At 33.9% G+C, this 22,731-nt stretch overlaps 1 protein-coding gene across 2 annotated transcripts in view; it reads right to left on the bottom strand.

The window, feature by feature from the left end:
• Window positions 1–862: 862 nt before the first annotated feature.
• Window positions 863–22,731, bottom strand: part of LOC110031055 (UTP:RNA uridylyltransferase 1) — a 37,184-nt gene continuing 15,315 nt past the window's right edge. For both annotated transcript variants that reach the window (XM_020734092.1, XM_020734093.1), the window contains exons 5-6: window positions 2,414–2,610; window positions 863–1,361 (exon numbers count right to left, since the gene is read on the bottom strand). In XM_020734092.1, the coding sequence (XP_020589751.1) occupies window positions 1,109–1,361; window positions 2,414–2,610 (450 nt within the window). In that variant the 3' untranslated portion in view covers window positions 863–1,108. The remainder of the gene's footprint in view (window positions 1,362–2,413; window positions 2,611–22,731) is intronic.

Raw genomic sequence — 22,731 nt, 5'->3', positions numbered from 1 at the left:
CATCCTGACTCTGGATGTAAATTTTTTTCTAAAAGCAATTACCTCTCTATCAAATTATTTAAAAACAAATAAATTCAAAAATTTCAATATCAATTTATTTTTACCTACATTCATTTTATTTCTTATTAGTACTACGTAATTTCTCTTGAAGTATGGTAAGAAGACCAACCCACGGTAGGCTGCTTTCACGGTTTCACCAATTGCCATCAAAAATTGATTCTCATTTAAATATATATATATATATAATTAAACTATAGGCCATATTAAGCAAAAGCAATAAGTTAAAAGAATATTTATATACATACCGCATACGTATCTAGCAACTAAAGTTTGATCTTTACATTTGTAATACTTTACCCATACATTAAAAATATATATTTCATATTTTAAGAGAGTAATACTAATACTTTCATATGATACAAATATTTTGAGTTTTATAAAAACAAAAATTGAAATTCATGTAATTGTGTGGAGCTACAAACATACATTACAGCGGCGAGAGAGAGCGGCAACACGACACAACTAAGATTATTATAAATTATTTGTATTGATTCAAGTTCCAAAATAATTCTTCAATATCAAAAGCATCAAATTAATTCCCCTACTCTTTTAATATTCAGGCCAAAATAATCACCATGGAGAACTCTTTTAGCCACAATGGAGGGCAAAATTGACATATTTATAAACTCCCAATCTAAAATATGCCCCCTACAAAAAGTTATCAAACCATTTTGGTGCTTCTCTCTTATCTCACATGTATAACAAACTCCCTAACAAATGCCAACATAAGATGCGAGAAAAGATTATAGATTTCGACAAGGGAAAGCTCAGAAAAGATTTTTAGTGCTAACTTTATCTTTAATATTAGCACAAAATACTTACCAAATATGCCAGACATTTTTTAGGATACGCTTAATGGATTATATACAATTAAGACTAATATAACTCATAGACTGCACTGGATGCCATAACATCCTCCATTAATAACAACCTTAAACTCTTTTAACTTTAGCATACAAATCACAAACCCCTATAAAACAACACAATCATGAATTCACATACCAAAATGTTATTATATATAGATATTAGATATAGAATGAAGTTGATTCTAAATTGACTCATCAGCCTCAGTGGGACCCAATTTTGGAGGAGAGCCTGGTATATAAGGCTCAAAAAGAGCGACAGTCGGATTCCGATCATATTGCAGTATATCGGCAGCCCTTTCAAATTCCTCCCTCAGAATCTTGATGCTGAACTTATCGACCACGCGGCCGAGATCATGCGAAACTTGAAAAGGGTCCTCAATGCATATAAGGTGGCGATCGTTACCAATCCGTCTCGTCCAATCCTTTTCTTGCTTACTGAAAGAGAGCATAAAGCTAACTATGTGCGAGAGAAAATATGTATTTCAATAACATTGTTTGAGATTCAGTAAGATGAACAAAAACATGTATATATCTCTATGATTTATGTTGGATGATTCTGTGTAGATGATCTGCTCTACTTAAATGTTGGCATTACCAGGTGAAAACTAAGCATATATCAAGGTTCCATTTACCCTGATTATACATATTTAGTTGAGAATGAAATCTCTGGCGAAATAACTATAGAGTAATTTATGTGGCTGAAGCATACAATATCTTTCACAGAAATATGGTGTTGAGAAAGATGGGCAAGGGGGCTTTGGGGTGAGAGAGGGAGAGAATGATAAATAGAGATAATACTTCAAAATGAATAACCAAGAGTGTATGGGTTCTAGAAGCCATATTTTGACAAAACCAATTTCATTATTGTATGAATAATTAGAATAAAAGTAAAATTACATTTTTAAGCAGAAATGATCCGTATTAAGTTTAAATTTTTTGTATGGTTGGGCACATAATAAATATCAAACTCAAGTGGATACAAGCTGAGATGTAAAGAAAGTAGTTTATTGTCAATTTATCTCTACTAAAAGGATTCTGTAAATATGGATTTTCTTTTCTTTTTCTTCATCTTTTATTTATTTATTTATTTTTTTTGTTTGGCCTCGGAAAAAAAAAAAAAATCTTCTAAACAGATTTTAGTAAATTGTTATTCCAGACGCTACATTATGTAGTCATCTAGACAAGCGATGGAAAATCAAAATTTCAACAATATCAAACATGATGAAATCCAAATTGGATGCAGCCAGACATGCCGGAAGCAAACAACCAAGTGCTTTAACTCTTCTAACGTTTTAGCAGAGAACTGAAAAAGACTTTGCAATATACAGCAGTACTTATGAGGGATGGATGCCCAAATGAGCTTGCAAATCTAAAATCTGATATTTATTTCCCACACATTACTAAGATGGACTAACCAGGCTAATAAGCACAAAGAGCAAAATGTAAAAACTCAATTTGTGTACATTTGAGAGTCACAGAAAGCATACCTAATAATTCTTCCAGTACGTACAGATATAACGTCATTTGTATAATCATGCCAGTATGCCCAAAAGTGGAAAAATGCCCATAGTAGTTGTGCGATGCTTTCCTTGTTCCGGGCTCCAAAGTTCTTTAGTTTCTCAACTTTATCAAAGAAGGCACATTCAGTGTCTTCCACAATAACCCTACAAGTTGCCTCCATCCCCTGAAATCCAGATAAGTTAAGAAATTCCATAACTGCTACGTAGCCTTAACTAAGGTCGTGAATAAAGACGAGCATACATTGTTATGATTATGACGATAAAGGAGAAAGAGTAGCCCGATTTTGACTTGGTTTAATATATAGTGATTTCAAGAGTGTACAGAGCTGGGACTAAAAGAAATGAAAATAAACTGTAACAGATTGTCTCAGTCAACAAGCAAAATGGCCCAGGAACGCTTCAATTATTAGGGACTATAAAGCCAACAGCAAAAGAAAAAAAAATAAAGCAGTCCAAATAACAGTAGGAATTGTGCCTATAAAAGCCAAAAAAATCTACAATTTCACTAAGGAAAACATCTCGTACTTGTATCCCAAGAAAATAAGAATCATAAATGTGATAACAGGAGTAACTTATAGAATAAAGTAAATTTGGAAAGCATTAAAGGAAAATGTATGCAACAAGGAAATGTGTCATTTCAAAAACATACATCCAACATTTTCCTCAAAGGACGCAACATGAGTTAAACATATTTGCCTATAAAGGAAACGATACATTTTCAAAATGGTGTCAAATATGCTTCAACCGTAGAAAACCTTATTCAGTCTATACATAAACAATGCAAAATGCTTCAACTACAAGGTGTTTCTTAAAGCCCTCTTGAGGGGGACACATAACATCTTGACTTACAAACTGAAATCATGGCCTAAGAACACTAAATTTTCTAGTACTCGCAAAGCCATTTTAATCTTTGGTTTGCAGAGCCAGTTAGATATTTAGTCTGCCAAATTCAATTTTGAGCACATGCATTCATGAAAGAGCTCCACTGACAAGCAAAACAAAAAAGCCATTTGTAACAATTTTACATCTCTAGTTATAGTTAACATCTGGTTGAATGTTCTCAGGAAAATATTGGATTATGAATACTAGGAATTTGACCACGCATCTACTTTGCACAAGACCATCTCAGCATTACAAAGCATTAGCATCACAATTCCCACTAGTGCTGTCTACAATATGAAGCATAATCCCCTTTCTTCAGCAAGCTTGAAATCAACATGGATATAACTAGGGATGAGAGGACCTTTGTTGAGGATGATCGCTTCATGATAGTGAAAATCATGCCTTGAACAGTGTTATTAGAAGTGCACTTTAAGCAAAGTAATATGCTGACCCTCCACATCGCTTGCATGTGAAGTGCAAGGTTGCAACAAAGCATCGCTTTGTAGTTTTGTGTACTTACCTCTGAGTTAAAATGAAATCCTGGTTCAAATTTCAAGATTTGGTTCAGCATTGCCTCAACAGTTAGGCATGATCATTTACCCTTCATTGATTCTTATAGTCACCAAGTCATTGCTCATTGATTCTCCTGCACCCTAGCAAAGTTATAATTTTATTGGTGATTCTTCCCGTCACTCTCTTGCTTGCTAGGTTTGTTATACACTTCTTATTGTCTCTTGCAGCTAGCGCTAGTAACATTCGCTCAGAAGCATCATATTGAGAATATATTTCTCAATGTCTCATATTCACAATCTCTTTCACATGGCAAAGTCGCCACCACCTCTTGGTCTCTAGCTGGTCTCTTAATTCATGACTATTTTATTTTTAAGTATTATTTAACTATTTTATTATTTATATCTTTGCTATTTTTTTAGCTTTCGGATAACATGGAAGCATAAGAGAAAGTTACGTGCTGAGATGAGAATGCTTATGTGGATGAATGACTTGACATTTAGAGACAAAATCCAAAATAAATATATTCGTGATAGGGTTGGTGTATTCCAAGGGTAGAAAAGATTAGAAAGAGTCGTCTTAAATGGTTTGGTCACATTAAACGTCAACCATCAGATGATCCAGTTAGACAAGTAGATAATTTAGATTCGACTTATGTCAAAGAAAGGTAGAGCTAGACCTAAAAAAATTTGGGCGTGTTGTATAAAAAAATGATCTTAATCTATTAGAATTAAATGAAAACATGGCACTCAATAGAAAGCAATGGAGAAAAATGATTCATGTAGCCAACCCCAAATAGTGGGATAAAGGCTTGTTGTTGTTTGTTGGATGACTGAAAAATTATTATTATTTAATATATTCTTATATTTGCTGAAAATTATTACCTGATGTTGTTAAAATTTTACTAATTAAATGATCTATCGTTTATATGTATGTATGATATACAAACCATCGAAAGTCTAGTTCATAAAAGGGATACTTTGATTTGCACTTTATGAATAGAAGTACTAATGCATGGCTTTGCACTTGGATGCTTTCAAAACACTAACCTTGAAAAATGAAAAACCTGGAAAAGTGTGCAATCAAGTACAAAACTAGTAATGTTAAGTTTTGTAGTCCAACAAGAATTTAAATAAGCAAAGTATCTAGTAGCATACTCATTCCACAACTATAACTTGAAACATTCAATTCAGAGCAAACGATGAGATTCATTCGAAATATAAATTGTGGAGAATTTTCAACATTCAATTAACATAACATAAACAATTAGGTTTTCTTCAAAAAATTAATTTGCTATGATGCACCTATATAAACATATGCATGATGCGACAAAGCCATAAGAAACATCTATTATTTAAAAAATGATATGAAGATATGTTACTCATCAATATAGTATTTTTATACTAATGATTGCACAAATTAAATATATAAAAAATGAATGCATTCTAATTTATAATATATTTAATTTTATTCTTCAAAAAAATAAACAAAAAAAAAAAGGAAATTTGCATACATGCTACACAATTATTCACAATTATTATGTATTTACATATCTAACACCTAAAATTTGATATTTACATTTATAATGCATTAGTATCAAAAACTTATGCATGAAAATGCGTATTTCATTTTGATAGTGGTATTTTTGATGTGATGTCAAAGGTTTGAGTGTTATGTATGTAAACATGAAAGTCGAGTGTTAGATATGTAAATATATTAGAATTGTGTGGTATATATGTAAATGCCCCAAAAATTAATTATAATAAACAAAAGTGTCATAAACGCAATCCTTGTCATTGCCTTTTCACTTAACTCAAGACCCTCATATCAAATTCATGTGTCCTTAATATATTTGGACAAGTTGACGGTATGTTTGACATGAGTTAAGTGCATGTCATGGGGGTGTTGGGTGTTGGGCGTATGGCATGTATTGTATATGTCAAAAACTACATATTTGGATATTATAAAGTATTGATGCATCATAGGTACCATGGGATTGAGAAAGGAGTAAAAACAAGATCCAAATATGAAGATGCTAGCTTAGATTTTTGTATTATGTTTATGTTGGAATTTATTTTACATTGAATCATTCATTTTCCGTGCTGTAATCATGTCGTCTTTTCTATTTTTTTAATGATGTAAGGGTATATCAGGCGTTTGAACCTCTTGGATCCTAAGTTACACAAAGAACTCGAGTTTTTCTTTTATTAAATGATGAATGAAAATACATGAATTCACACAAAAAAAAAAAAAAAAATGTGATTACCCCTTGGACTCTCCTCACTTTGTGTCAGTTTGAAGTTCAATATATTCCAAATTTTGTTATGAACATATGTTACTCATCAATATAGTATTTTTATACTAATAATTGCACAAATTAAATATATAAAAAATGATCATTCTAATTTATAATATATTTAGTTTTATTCGTCAACAAAATCAACAAAAAAGAAATTAAGGAAATTTGCATACATGCTACACAATTATTCACAATTATTATGTATTTACATATCTAACACCTAAAATTTGATATTTACATTTATAACACATTAGTATAAAAAACTTATGCATGAAAATGTGTATTTCATTTTTAAAAAATTAGTGATAGTGGTATTTTTGACGTGATGTCAAAGGTTTGAGTGTTGTGTACGTAAACATGAAAGTGGAGTGTTAGATATGTAAATATATTAGAATTGTGTGGTATATATGTAAACGCCCCTTAATTATAATAAACAAAAGTGTCATAAACGCAATCCTTGTCATTGCCTTTTCACTTAACTCAAGACCCTCATATCAAATTCATGTGTCCTTAATATATTTGGACAAGTTGACGGTATGTTTGACATGAGTTAAGTGCATGTCATGGGGGTGTTGGGTGTTGGGCGTATGGCATGTATTGTATATGTCAAAAACTACATATTTGGATATTATAAAGTATTGATGCATCATAGGTACCATGGGATTGAGAAAGGAGTAAAAACAAGATCCAAATATGAAGATGCTAGCTTAGATTTTTGTATTATGTTTATGTTGGAATTTATTTTACATTGAATCATTCATTTTCCGTGCTGTAATCATGTCGTCTTTTCTATTTTTTTAATGATGTAAGGGTATATCAGGCGTTTGAACCTCTTGGATCCTAAGTTACACAAAGAACTCGAGTTTTTCTTTTATTAAATGATGAATGAAAATACATGAATTCACACAAAAAAAAAAAAAAAAATGTGATTACCCCTGAGTACCCCTTGGACTCTCCTCACTTCGTGTCAGTTTGAAGTTCAATATATTCCAAATTTTGTGATGAATATTCATCAAATATTAAGTTTACATGATCTAAAGTTCATCCTTCAATTTTGATCTATTTTCCCCAATTTTTTTCATCTTTTTTCCACCTCGCTGATCTTTTCCATATCTTTTGGCACAATAACAAAGCAAAATCTTCCAGCCAAATACTTATTTTGGAATTGAAATTTTTTGCAACTACTAATTAATGGTTTCTAAAATTCTTACCCAGCATTTGGCTTGATTTTCATATCAAATGTCAACAAAATTAAGTAAATTAATACATAAACTTTTCATATGTTGTACTTCATCTCCACCAAACTTCATTTAAAGTTCATTTGATGTAGTTATCAGTTCCTATCGTTATTTTTTGCATTTAATTCTTTCAATATTTCGACTGTAACTTTCTCATTTCTCCACCTTCTCTATTATTTCTTCTTTCCTCTAAACCTTCAAGAAGCACTTTACAATTTTTCTATCACGTTTCTTGAATCCAAATCCTAACCTACCAAAATCCATGCTCAATCTGATATCTCCACTAAAAACAAACTCAAACCACTTTTTTCCACCAAATCACTTAATCTCAACCAAATCCATCTCTCAATTGACTTTAACTTGTGGTATACCTAGTCAAAGGTCAAAAAGTGTGCCTAATTATAAGCCCTAGTCCAAAATAGCTTTATTATATTTTGTATTTCACCCCCACCAAATTTCATCTGTTATAAATTCTTTGGATGCATTTTTGAATTCTTGTAAGTTTTAGAATTAACTGTTATTGTTTGCATGTAATTTACCAAGTATTTCAAGTATCTTTCTCATTTCTCAACATTTTATATTGTTTCATTTGTTATTGAACCTTCCACAGCCCTCCACAAATTATTTTTATACGACTTCTACTAACTTCAAACCCTACAACAACAACAAGCCTTTATCCCACTAAGTGGAGTCGGCTATATGAAATTTTTTCTCCATTGTGTCCTATTGAGTGTCATATTTTCATTAATTCTAATAAATTAAGACCATTTTTTATATGAAATGCCCAAGTCTTTTTAGGTCTACCTCTATGTTTCTTAACATAAGTCAAATCTAAAATAACTATTCTCCTTCCTAGGTCATCAAATGGTCGACGTTTAATGTGACCAAACCATTTAAGACGACTCTCTCTAATCTTGTCTATCACTGGAGCTACTCCAACCCTTTGATGTATATATTTGTTTTGCATTTTATGTAAAAGCCACTCATCTCTGAGCATTCTCATCTTAGCAACACACTAATTTCAAACCCTATCTGACCAGTATCAAACTCAATTTAACAACTCAATATAAATAAATTCAACTAAAACTAAGCTAATTTCTACGAAATCAAATAAGCACAAGTAAATCCAATCCGAACTTCATCGCCCAATTGAAACTTTAACATATAGTTAAACAGATCAAAAGTCAAAATGTTTTTAATTATTAATCTTACATCCAAATTAACTTCTCCAATTCCCCTCCCCCAAAACTAACCTCAGAAGCCCTAGTCGGCCTACCAAACCCAAACCTATATACCATAAACTAAACATGGGCAAAAACTTTATCTCCTTCATACCTATCATGATACGTGCGATTATTGCCTTTCAGTTAAACATATAAATGATTGTATGTGTTATTTGTTAGATAGCATCATACTGTGAATCATATTATGATTATGAAAACTATTATGCACCAATTACCAACCAAAAGATCATTACAATAACTTGCTTTGCATTAACATGATCTACTATTAGACATTCTCATGGCTCATATTCTCATTAATGTGATCCTTAAGTTTCCCACATTTGGAATAAGAATGATGGTTTCAATGTATTTTGTTAGATAAACTTGATTGTTACATTATATGGACGGTAAAACTCCAGCTCATCTACACAATTAACCCCACCAATCCCAGAAGCTTCACCTACAACTTATTCAATCTCTGAAGTTCGACCTATTTGACTAGCCCTTCTAGTCATTATTTCCCTTATTTGTGTTATGTTAGAAGATGATTAATCTCCTGTCGTTGAGCTTAAGCTAGACACCCAAATTAGAGCCTAATCCAGTACAAGAGACGAGTCTAACATATTGTTGAATCTTGAACAAACAATCATGTTGAATTGTAATTTTGACCATATGTTTTACAAACTATTTATGCCATTCACCAACCTCTTAATATAAAAATACAAAATGCTCCCCAATTCATCATGCTACTACTACTACATCGAATATTTGGCAGCATAGGTGGATACCATTATGTATGGTGGGTAGTTCTAATTGTATGTTATAAATATTTATGGTGCATTTGGGACAGCTACTGTTGTATAAAATCTCAGTTCAGAAGCTGTTGTGAAAATTTTGTTGTTTAAAAACCGTTGTTCTAGAAATGATTTAATAAAAAATAAATGTTTAATAAAAAATTAAACCGTGAGATCTTACTTTTAGAGAAGATGGTCACAATCGATGTGGCGCTCTTGCAAAGAGGAGGTTGTAGCTTTCTGCTCGGCTTCTGGGTAAATAAGGGGAAAAAAAAATGGAATGCGGGACGCGGGGTAAATAATGCGGTTGTTGTTTAATAAAAATTAGCACTGCGGTTCGCAACGCCATCCACCCAATGCTCGATAAAAATGCTACATTTATGAGTTCGGGTTGGAACTGGGGTTGAAACACCAAAACAAGCGCGCCCATAGTCTAAATGCATAAAATTTCCCATGATCAATTTGTATAGTCATTATGATTTCAAAACTTCGCGAAAGTTTGTGAAACTGAATAGACAAATGTCAAAGTAAAAGTTTGATCTTCAAACATATTATATAAAGAGTACGGGTGACCTTGGTCTTAGAAAAGGTTAATTATTGGTAAAGATTATGATGTGCTTAATTTTATTGTAAAAAACTAATTGAAGTACTGTTTTGCTCGAACCATTTTGGGTCACCAACTTGCTACATGGTTGGCATGCAACAAGAGGGTGCTACAAATAGAGCAAAACAATGCGCAACAATAAAACATAGCTCTACAAGTAAGCACTAGTGGAATAGATTCATAAGTATTAGAAATCATTGGTGTCAACATTCTATCTTTGGGTGGGGGAGTGGTACATATTATACATGTGTTGCCTCATAAATTTTTGAAGGGAAGGATAGATCAATTAGAGGAAAAATCTAGGCTAATAAGGATGACGAAAATATTATGAAGTATGGATTAGCTAGAAAAAAAAAATTAGCACCCGACACACATGCAAGAAAGCGGGATGCATAGTATTAACAAAACAACAAAAGTACAACATTTAATTGACATTGGACCATCATATAGGACCATCAAAATTCTGCCCAAGGCATTGTATATCCTAAGGGAGGACTTGTCCATGCGAAAGGGAAAAATAAAAACTCAAGATGAAATCATTGGATGGGTCCCAAGATGACTCACTATACAAGCTCAGAATGGGCTAGTCAACCAAGTCCACGATGACTCGCCAAGCCAAGCTCAAGGTGAACTTGCTAGCCATGTCCCAAAAGAGCTTGCCAAGCCAGGTTCAAGACCATTGCCCACAAGAATCAAATTGGACTCATCAAAATATGGGGATACATCCAACTCACGAATAGCACATCCAAAGACAACATCAAACTTGCTAGCCCAACTTAAATCCAAACAGTATCCCCAAGCTCAGAAAGCCACTTGACGACTACCACTATAAGAGTTAGCATATCTAATCACATGGTTGAAAACCATGTCCAAATTCAAGTTCTTGCCTAGGCTATACATCACATGTACTACTCTTCGTACTTTCTCAAATGTATAGAATATTCTGTAGTCATTCCTATAACACTAAAACTCAAACCTTTGCCTATAAATAGGGTCATAGGGAAGAACGAACTCTGATGTCATTTTCAGTCCATTTTTATGCTCTTTTACATAGCTTAGCTATTATGGCTTCTTATTTACAATATTACTGTTCACTGAGTTGATATTGAACTTTTCCTTTTATTTTCTTAATTTTCTCACTATGCTTCGTAGTAAGAATCTGACATAACCCAGACAGACAAACAAAATCCAACAAGCATGATAGTCAAAAAGCTAAGAACTCATGATGATAGAATGTGAGGCTCAATTGTCAAGGTAGGCAAGCTATGTACCGCAATTGTTGGCAATAGTGGCATGATTGAGGATGAAATACTTCCTCAACTTCTCAAGATCATTGTTTTTTTTAAGCTGACTGAGAGAACGTCACTAATAATAAAAAAAAGAAGCAAATTCTGTCTCAAGGGGATGAGAAGGAAAGACTAAAAATGCTAAAAAAGATAAAGGTTTGAAACATAAGAAGCAGTTTGGATGGGTGAATAAGTGGCATCCATTAGAATATCACACAACATCCAAAAAACAAGTTGAGTGGCGCTAAACAAATTGGTGACCCCTATAACAAAGATTGAGCTTTCTTTTAAAGGCAAGAGTATTATATTCTAATCGTTAATATAATATTGGGCTTTCATTTAAAGTTTAATTTTACAGGGCACTAAATGCTTGTTTTAAATATAAATAGGCTTGACACATAGTGAGGGGTTTCTCTCATCACAATAGAACGAGCTGTTATGGCTATTATACCGGTAAGAAAGAATTGATTTCTTAGTATAGGACAGTTTGGAATTCGATAGCAGTTTGGTCAATAATCTCAATCTAGAGTCTATGTAATAGCATCATGGGTTCTTCAACTCTCCCTAAATGTGGTAATTGTTTTGGCCATCTAACTACAACATTATTTGTCTCAAACATCACATTAGTTTATGTCTCTTATATTATGGTGTGTCTATATATTGAGCATGCAGCCATAGCTTTTGAAATATCCACTATAATTCTTGTCGGGAAAAATTTGAAAGGCCACACATGCATTGATTGTTGTGATGTGATTATATCTGATACGCATCTATCTTCTAGCATTATTATTTTTTTCATTAAAGATATTCAGTCTAATCTATTGAACGGATTGATTGTCATTACATCTTATTATCATTGATTATTTAAACAAATGTGATATTTTTATCACAAGGCAAGTATAAATTTTGTTTTGTTAAGGATATCTTTATCTCAAGACAACTTTATGGTATCTCTTTTGTATATATAATGGATATAAGACAAACTTGACTTTTGAAATGGATGATAAACCCAGTATCAAGTTCACAGTGAGCGTGCCTATAGTAAAAAGGCATGTAGAAAATTTTCCATGCTACCTAATATAGCTACCTATGAATTGTAAAATTGAATTTGTTACTACTTACTTAATCACACCACGCTTACATTCTAATGAATGCTACAAAGCTTCAAGTGCTTAAAATTAGTTGCAAGATTATTAGATGTAAGTTTCATATGCACTATATGTCACCTTGGAGAGCACCTAATTTATTTGTATAAAGTCTATGAAATTTTAGATTATTTATTAATTATAAGTAGTTAAATAGGATGATCACAAAGAACAAATAGCCTTTTTATCAGAATGATGACAAATTCAATCAATTAGAGGGTGCTTCAATGTTTTATTCGATAAAATTCAATTCTGAGTACACCATTTGAATGATTCTTGTACCCCCACTCAAATAAAGCTCAAACCTAACCCAACTAACAGTTTCAAAAGACAAGAATAATAACATAAATAAAGAATAAAATTAACAAAAAATAATTTATTAATATTCAAAGAAATTACATGAATACATAGTTTATGTACGAAAACATGAGAATAAAAATCATTCACAAAAAGCCTCACCCAACCCTGATCAAACTTACTACTAGACAACCCTTAGAAGCCACTCTCTACACATTGTTACTACCCTCCCCAATTAGGAGGTCCTCACTCCTCCAATTGCTAACTAGCAACAGCTCTCCTTCCTCTGGGATTGATTATGTTCCAGGCTAACCAATAAAAAACCTCATTTAGGCAGGCTATACACAAGTTGGTGGTAATTGGGACATTAAATGTTGCTCATTAGAGATAGTCTATCTAATGAATAACAAGAGCACACGATATTTAATCATTGTGGCACCCCCCGCCCTATCTCTATAGCAAGGAGCAAAATGTCAAAACAGTGCATTTTATTTGTGTTATTGATGGATCAGAACACAAGGAACGTTTGCCCTAGAAACATGCCAATTTATTTCTCTATTCAATTGCTTAAAACTATTATTAACAACATTTCATTAATATTTATTTCATTAGGATTTTAAGGTTTATTATAACTCCCACAAACACGCACTCGCTTGGTTCCCCTTGGCAATTCATTGCATGTTGGGCTAGCTTCATCTCCTCTTCGATTCGCAAACGAGAGATGATGCCATCTCTTCGCATGCAAATCTACTTAAGTCCTCTTAATAGCCTTTCAAAGAGAACGACTCCTCTTAGCACATCAAGATGGTTTCGCCTCCTTGGCTAACAAACCCTTGGAATGATGCATTAACAATTACCAATCTTCACTCATAAGCTCATGGGAGACAATGAGATGGCTTTGCAAAAGGATGATGACTCCATTTACTTGGAACCGCTCAACAAATTGAAACAAACACATATGACTTCAATTTTGCATTTATGTCTACTATTTTTTTTTTACTGTTTGATTCAATTTTTTGATTGCTTTATGTTTTTTCAATCTAATTTGACTCGACATTTCAAACAAAATTTATTTTATTTAATTTTCAAAACTTATTTAAAAATAATATTAAGCGATAATATTTCACGCTTTCATTCGTTAGTTACTTAAAAAAAAAAGGTATTTACATGCACGCCACCCAATTCCTATGTATTTACATATCTATCACTTAAATCCTACTGTTTATATTTATACCACTCAAATCTTTCATATCATATAAAAATAGCATTATTTTTTATTTTCAAAAAGTGAAAGACCTTTTCATGCATAAGGCGGCAACAACAACAAAACTGTCCCACGAAGTGGGGTCTACTACATGAATCATTTTTTTCTTAATTGTGTCCTATCGAGTGTCATATTTTCTATTAATTCTAATAAATTTACATAATTTCTATAATCAAAGGCAAAATTGGCACGTCTTTCCACAAAAAATAATGGCAAACACAAATATTTTATTCAATAATTCAAATAACTCACACAAATACAAAAGCTAAACACCTAAAATTTGAGAGGTAGACAACCTCTCAAAATTCCTACAATTCAAGAGGTAGGTAATCTCTCTCAAGACCTAAACCTAAGACTCACAACTCAATCTCATGCATGAAATCTAACTCTAAATATAACAAGCATATTTATACCCAACAATAATAATAATTAAAGACTAAATTGCCCTTAGGTGTACAAAAGGCAAATTTTCCTTTAAGCTAGGCACCCTTATAGAAATACACCCCTCCCAAATGACACATTGTCCTCAAGATGGGAAGAAATGAGTGTTCCTACTATTCCCCCACAATCGTCTCAATTTCTTCATTCCCTGCCATTTCATCCAGTACTATGAGAACTTGTAGTTTTTGATCCTTGCAAGAATGTCCTAGAATAAACTTCTTATCACACCGAAAACATCACTCCTTGGCTCGTTTCTCCCGAATCTATCTCTATAAGGCATTTGTGTTGCTCCTAGTAGTGGTCCATTATTTGCGTCTCGTGCAACCTCCCTCTGGACTTCCAGAGTTTGCACTTTTTGGCATCATCGTGGTTGCAGCAGTTCCATATGACGCTTCATCTGTGGTGCTCCTACCGATTTTCTTCATTTGGTTCTTATCCTCCACAATCTGAGCTAGTTCCATCATATCCCTCAACCCCCGCAGTCTTAGTAATCAGAGCGTTGCACGTATATTGGACTTTAAGCCCTTCATGAAATTCCCCTCCGGTCCTACTTCAGCCCACACAGTCGTCCCGACAGTAATTCAAATATCTCTCTATATTCCTTAATCATCCCCTCCTGAGTTAAGACATAGAATTGCTCGTGCAGGTCTCCTTCCAGAATGACTCGAAAGAATCCAACAAACAATCCTTAAATTCATCCCACGAACGAATTGGGTATCTAGCCTCCCTACATTGAAATCAGGCAAAAGCTTTCCCTTCCAAGCATAATCATACCGCCATGAGTTTCTCCTCTCCATTTAAACCTGGCACCGCAAAGTATTGCTTCGCCTGGTAGACCCACACATGTGCATCTTTCCCCTCGAAGATCGACATCTTCAACTTCCTAAATCTAACATCTCCACCTCAACTTCTTCTTCATCTATTATATCCCTCCATGTATCGAGGGTACAACTCATTCCTTCGATCGTAGTCATATCCCCTCCCTGCTTCTCTCCCTTCTTCTTCTTCTTGCTCCTCCAAACCTCTAGCATAATCCCTTCTCCCTGTTTTGGCCCAACCGCCTCCGTAAAAAATCTCTAATATGCCCTAATCGGAGCCCTGAGAGGAGATTCGTGATGATAAATGTTTTCCTTCTGTTCTTCACATTTGATCTATTTTCCTTTTGATTTTTCCACGGATTCTCCAATCAACTTTTGGTTAGGGTTTGTAAATTGAGTTGTCGATCGATTCTTTAGCATCTCTCAAATTTCCCCCATGCTATTCCATTCAGTTTTTCATGAAAGAAAATTTATCATTTATGGTGGCAAACCTTTCTTCCATCCCAGATCTTATTTGACTAATCTCTTTCTCCAACTTTTTCTCTAAATCATGCACTCTTTTTGTTGTCATCACTCCGAAAAAGTTTTGATAACAAAGCACGAAAACACCTGTAAGTTGAAATCCTATCAATTGTTTCATGGGTCTATATCACAAGAATGTATGCCCGTCGCCGATCTGAATAGTAATAGATAAGTTGTAGATCAGTGGCAGAGGAAGTTGTAAATTAGCAGTGGAGGAAGAAGTAAATCAATGGCAGATCAGGAAGTTACAAAGAGACTCATTTATGCTACAAGTAAGTTGCAGATCAAAGCTGATTTTGGCACAGATAAGCTACAGATCAGCGGCAGAGGAAGTTGCAAATCAGCAGCAGAGGAATAAGTAAATCAACGGCAGAACATCGATGTTACAAGGAGACTCTTTTTTGCTACAGGTAAGCTGCAGATTAGCACTGATTTTGGCACAAGTATGCTGCAGATCAACGGAAAAAGCAGCAAGGGAAGGCTGACTGCTTGGAAAGGGAGGCAGCTGCTGAAACCGGTCGAGGAGGTCGGGGCTGTTGGATCTAGGGTTAGGCTATGATACCAATTTGTTATGATATGAGACAAAAATCACCACGCTTTCCACAGAAAATTATTGCAAACACGAATATTTTCCTTAATAATCCAAACAACTCACACAAATATAAAAGATAAACACTTACAATTCGAAAGGTAGGCGATCTCTCCAAATTCCTACAATCCGAGAGGTAGAAAATTTCTCCCAAGACCTAAACCTAAGACTCACAACTCAATCTCATGCATTAAAACTAACTCTAGACATAACAAGCCTATTTATACCCAACAATAATAATATTAAAAAACTAAATTGTCCTTAAGCGTACAAAAGACAAATTTTTCCATAGGCTAGACACACTCGTAGCACCTCTAGCCTTCTTAAAATGAGTCAAATCTAAAACATCTACTCTCCTAACTGGTTCATCAGATGGTTGATGTTCAACGTAACCAAACTATCTAAGGCGATTCTCTCTAATCTTGTCGGCCATTGGAGCTACTCCAACTCTTTCATGGATATATTTATTTCACATTGTCTCTAAATATGAAATCGCTCATCCACCTGAGCATTCTCATCTCAACAACACTTAATTTTACGCTTCCGTAATACAGGCCAACAATCTACGCCATAAAGTATTGCAGGTCGCAGCATCATTGCATAACTTTAAGTTCATGCGGTACTTTTTGTCACCCAATAGCTCACTGTAGTCTACTTCAACCATCCAACTTGAATTCTACTAACAACATCCCCATTTATATCACCATTTATATCACCATCACTCACCATCACTTTAAACAATAGACCCGAAATATCTAAAATGTTCGCTCCTTTTAATAACTTGATTATCAATTGCTACAACTGCCCAATTAAATCAACTACTACTAAAATCACATTCCATGTATTTAGTTTTAAATTTAATAAAAAAAACCTTTGAATTCTAAAATTGGCCTCCATAATTCAAATATTTCCTGAATTCTATCTCTTCTTATCCATGAATAGGATATTATCAGAAAAAAACATATATCAACATATATCCTCCTACAAATGTCCAATAAGAACATCCATAATCAAGCAAAAAGATACTGGCTTAAAGTCAGTCCCTAATGTCATCTAACTGAAATAGAAAAATACTTCGTCAATCCTCCTTGTCTTCGAACACAAGTAACTGGTCTAATATACATATTGTTAATGACTTGAATATAAGGGATATCAACATCTTTCGTTTCTATAACTATCCAAAGTACTCCTTGAACCATATCATAAGCTTTTTCCGTATCAACAAAAATCATATGTAGATCCTAGGTACTCTCCATGCACTTCTCCATCAAATCTTTCAATAAATGTATAGGTTTCATAGTAGACTTGTCCGACTGATTTTAGGAAATTTTTATATCATGTCATAACCTATGTTAAGTTACTCTCACCCAAAACTTTAAAATATGAAACATTAACTTAATTTTTCTATAATTTGCACACTCTTGTGCATTCCCTTAATTCTTAAAATAGGAACCAATAAATTCTTTCTCTCCATCAGACATCTTTTTAATTTTTAAAATAATATTCAAATGTTTAACAACCCAAAACATTTCAAAATCTTCAAAACATTTTCACATTTCTATTAGAATATCATGTCATATTGCTTTTCCACTCATCATTTTTTTAACACCTCAACTTTCGTTTTACTATAACAATAGTAAAAATAAAAAAAAATTATTATTTATGATATTAAGATCACTAAAGTTGATAGTATTCATTGAAAAGTTTATAAAAATATCTCACCCATCTATGTCAAATATCATCTAAGAAAAACACATTTTGATTTTCATCCTTAATACACTTTATTTGAACTAATCTTTATTTTTATTATCTTTATATTAGGTAGTTTATATATATATATAATTATAAAGAACACTAAAAATAAAATTATTTGCATATAAATTTATTCTCTTCGACTTCCTACGAGCCATATATAAAAATTGAATCAAAGGGTTTAGATATGTAAATATATAGAAAGTGAGCGGTGTGTATGCAAATCTTCCAAAAAAGAATAAAAATATATCCCATATTTTTATTAGGCTGGGTTAAAGCTAGTACAAATATAAGGCACAAGTAGAAGGCCAATACAGATAGAAGGTGGGCATATTACAAACTACAAATATTAATTTTCAATGAAATAGGAAAGATTCATCATAGTTGGGTCTACCGAGATTAATGCTTGAGACCTCTAGGTTATAAATCAAGAAGCATGCTGCTTGAGCCAAGACTCTATTGGTGCTTTCATTCATTAGCTACCCAAAAAAAAGGGAATGTTAGATTAATGGCAAACTATTAGGAATGATCTAGTCTGCAAATATGTAGGCTTTGTAAAATAAAGTGATACCAATTATGTGACATGTAATTTATAGCATTCTCATGTGGAACTTACATGATATTGATATCTATTTTTGCATTTGGATATTTTCTTTCAATATTGCCAAACTAATAATAAATTATTCATAACTCTATAATATCTTGCACGGTATTTAAATAACCCACACGCCAAGCAGAATAGTTCAAAGGGACCCTTGCACTATGGTGTGCTAGATGGTCAATCTATGCTAGAGCCATCGACATCATCTCCAAGTTCTTCACCTACACTTGCGACTAGAAGTCCAATGTGATAGAGATGCATGAACAAACGGTGACTTAATATAATCCAACTAGAATGCATTCTCATCGAGCATTGACACAACATTGTTAATCAACTTGTTAGCATCAACATCCACCTTTTCCAAAGCAATGTCTAGCCAATTGTGAATCTCATCAATATGTTCCTTCAGTGATGATTACATAGTCACCATATAAAGCTAGCTGGGAAACCCTTTTCCACTCCATGCATCCAACCCCCTAAGTCTTCTAGCCACCGAATGAACGACCTTAATTTGCAACACCTGTTATCACCTTCTATCTTCTTGAGCGAGCAAACAGGCAGGCTTATCAGGTACTACTTGATAATATTCTCTTCAGACACAAGACACAACTCCAACTAGAAGGCTTGAAGTACAAATATCACACTGACTAAGAGTTCCTTTAGGGCAATTGATGTTGTTTGAAGATGCAGTTGTGAAACCCTTTTCCACTCCATCCATCAAAGCCTAAGTCTTCTAGCCACCAAATGAACGACCTCTATTTGCAACACCTTTTATCACCTTCTATCTTCTTGAGCGAGCAAACAACAAGCTTATCAGGTACTACTTGATAATATTCTCTTTAGACCCAAGGTAGAACTCCAACTAGAAAGGCTTCGAGTACAAATATCTTACTGACTAAGGGTCCCTTTAGGGCAATCGATGTTGTCTGAAGATGCAATTGTGAAGCTGTTGTTAAGGAAATTTTTGTTCAAAAAACTAAGATGGTTATTAAATTAAAATTTTATCTTATTTTCAAAAAGTACAACCACAATTTTCTGGCAGCCATCACACTTAGCCAAGTCAGATTGCAGAATACGGCTTCTCACCAAAGTTTTTTGAAGGTCTGTTTGAGATAACTTTCTGTATGTTTTATTTTTCAGACGACCGCCACAATTATGTTTGGGGCACTGCTTTCTCGCTGCTTTTTAGAAATTTCTGTAGTAGAAAGCTATTTTTTCGGCCCGAGCTGTTAAAGTGTGGTGACTTCCAGAAAACTATAGTCTAATTTTTTAAAAATAAAATAAATTTCTAATAGTCATTAAAGCTTTTTGAAAAACAGTTTTTTCTGCAACAGCTTCATAATTGTTTCATCAAACAATTACACCTGCACCAAATAGACCTTGAAAAATTAAGCAAAACATTGTTTTGCCAAACGCCACAAAGTGCAATTCGCCCCGCTGCCCCAAACACACCCTAAATCTTCTATCCTAGTCGTCATCATAATCAGGACTCCCAGCTCTCCTCAAATTCTCATCACCCACCTCCTGATCTGTCCAATCAATTTTTTTTTTTACTGGGTTTAATTTGGTCACATTTGATTTTAAAAGATTTTTAATGGTTCACTTTTAGTTGGTTTAATAATTTGTTCAAATTTGATAGATATTAAAGCATCAAGAGTTTCAAAAAAGGTAAATCACATAAGTACTGTGATTCCACCAGAATTAATTAAATGACTTGGGTAATTAAAAGTACAGCTAAAATTATAATCGCATATATTATGATTGATTAATCTGATTTAGTTTATTTGATTTCTATTGAATTCAAACTTAAAATAAACAAAATAGGCCAATTTAGACAAAATATTGACTTAAACCAAGACACAAACCCAATCAATCGATTTACTGCCTGTTTGGGAGGCGGTTTCTCTGTGGTGCAGATTCATACCGCAATTTGCAGTGTTTGTTTACAGTTAAAACTGTCTTAATTTTATGCAAAACGCGGGTCGCGCGTTGGACCCCGCGGTCCACATTCCTCACTATTACTTTTCCTTCACTTCCCTCATTCCTTCCTTGGATGCCCTCTTCCCTCGAGGCACCACTTGTCCTAAAATCTCCTCTCTCAAGTCCCTCGATTTCGTGGCTCTGGTGGCTAGCATTTATTTCTGATTGCCTTTCGGTGGTTTCGGGTGGCTGTTGACGTGAGCTTGCACTCTTCTCTCCCTTTCCTCTCTTTTCTTCTGTTCGATTTGGTGGTTTCGCGCAGTTTGCGCTCTGTGAGGTGGTTCCTCTTCTTCAATTTTGGTTGGTTGTACAGGTGAGCTTTCTAATCTCCCTCTCATGTCCCTCTCCTCTCTTTTGTTCGGCTCAGTTTGGTGCTTCTGTGTATAGTACGCTATGGTAGTTCTTCTTCTTCCTCTAACTATTGTTCCAATATTCTCTACTTTATTTACTGGTTATTTCATGATTTTATAATTGGGAGCAATAATTGAATTGTGTTGGTTTTTTATTTTGCAATTTGGTGGTTTCGACCCTTTGTTTTCGATTTCAGTGGATGTTGGCCTTTCAGTTTGATGGTTTTTTGTGTGATATGCTTGGTAGGTATTTTTGCTTCTTTATACTGCATCTTGTTGATGGTTTGGTTATGTGTAATGGTTGGTTTTGCGGTGGTGTTTGCATATACAAATTGTAATATAGATTGTGGTGGTTGGAAATGTAAGTAAAAAAGGAGTAGAAATGATTGCCTTATCTACTAAGTAGATTTTGATTTTGCAATTGCTTATGTGCAATGGCTCGTTGCGTGGTTTATTCTCTGCTCTTAGCATTCGTCCGTTTTTCAGTGGAAGTTGATTTTTTGGTTTGGTGGTTTTCGATGTGATATGCTCGGTAAGTCATTTTGCTTCTTTATGTTGCATCCTATTGATGGTTTTGGTTATGTGCAATGGTTCGTTTGGTGGTGGTGTTTTCATATGTGAATTGTAACATACAAGGTGGTGGTTGGAAATGCAAGTGAAAAAACAATAAAATGTTTGAATATGCAAATTGATGGTGGTGGTGTTTGCATATGCAAATTGGAAACATGGATGTGCAAGCGATGTTGGCCGAGTTATTTGATTTTGTTGGGTGAAATTCGATTGATATTGTTGTCGGAATTTTGGTTGAGGTCGTTGTGTTGTTGGTGTGTGGATGTGTTGGTGTGTGGTGTGTGGTGTGTTGGAGTGTTGAGGTGGTAGTGGTGGTATTGTGGATGTTTTGATGAGTTGAGGTGATGGTGGTGGTATTGTAAATATTTTGGTTTGCTGATGCCTTGGTGTTTGGAGGTGGTGGTAGTGGTGTGGTGTGTGGAGGTGGTGGTAGTGGTGTGGTGTGTGATGTGCAAGTGTAGTGGTGTGGTGTGGAGGTGTTATGATGATAGTTGGAGGGGCAGCGGTGATACTATTGTGACATTCTTATTTTGTCTTTGAGTTCTGTTAAATATTTTTTATAACAAATATTTATGTTGATTTGTTTTTTCATGCTAGTATGTATAATGGTTAAGAACAAAGAGATCGATTCATCTGCAATGTGGGATAATGATACCAAAATAATATTTTGCGGCATTTGCCTGAAAAATGTTAAATTAGGAAAATAGGTCGACAACATATTTCAACAAGAAGAGCTAACAAAATATTATTAAAAATTTCAAGAATAGTACCAACAGAGAGTATGATAGGATATAATTAAAAAAATAAATGGGATCAACTTAAAAAAAATTGAAAAAACTGGAAAGAATTGAAGTGGGGATCCACATGTTTGAGTTGAGATCCGATAAAACGAACAATTGATATTTCAGAGGAGTGGTGGGCAGAGAGATTGTGGGTGATCATTTTTTAAACATCCACTGCTTTTATCAATTTTTCATTTTTTTATTTCAAATGCATCAAAATGTGTTATCACTTTGTATGTGGTGTAAGCTGCGAAAAAATTTAAATACAATGGCATCGATTCTGAGCTGGAAGAGAAGTTAAATCATATGTTTGGTAGTGTCGTGACAACGAGCAATAA

Source organism: Phalaenopsis equestris, unplaced genomic scaffold, assembly GCF_001263595.1.
Source record: "Phalaenopsis equestris unplaced genomic scaffold, ASM126359v1 Scaffold000765, whole genome shotgun sequence".
Lineage (NCBI taxonomy): Eukaryota > Viridiplantae > Streptophyta > Magnoliopsida > Asparagales > Orchidaceae > Phalaenopsis > Phalaenopsis equestris.
This window is presented reverse-complemented; position numbering and strand designations above follow the sequence as displayed.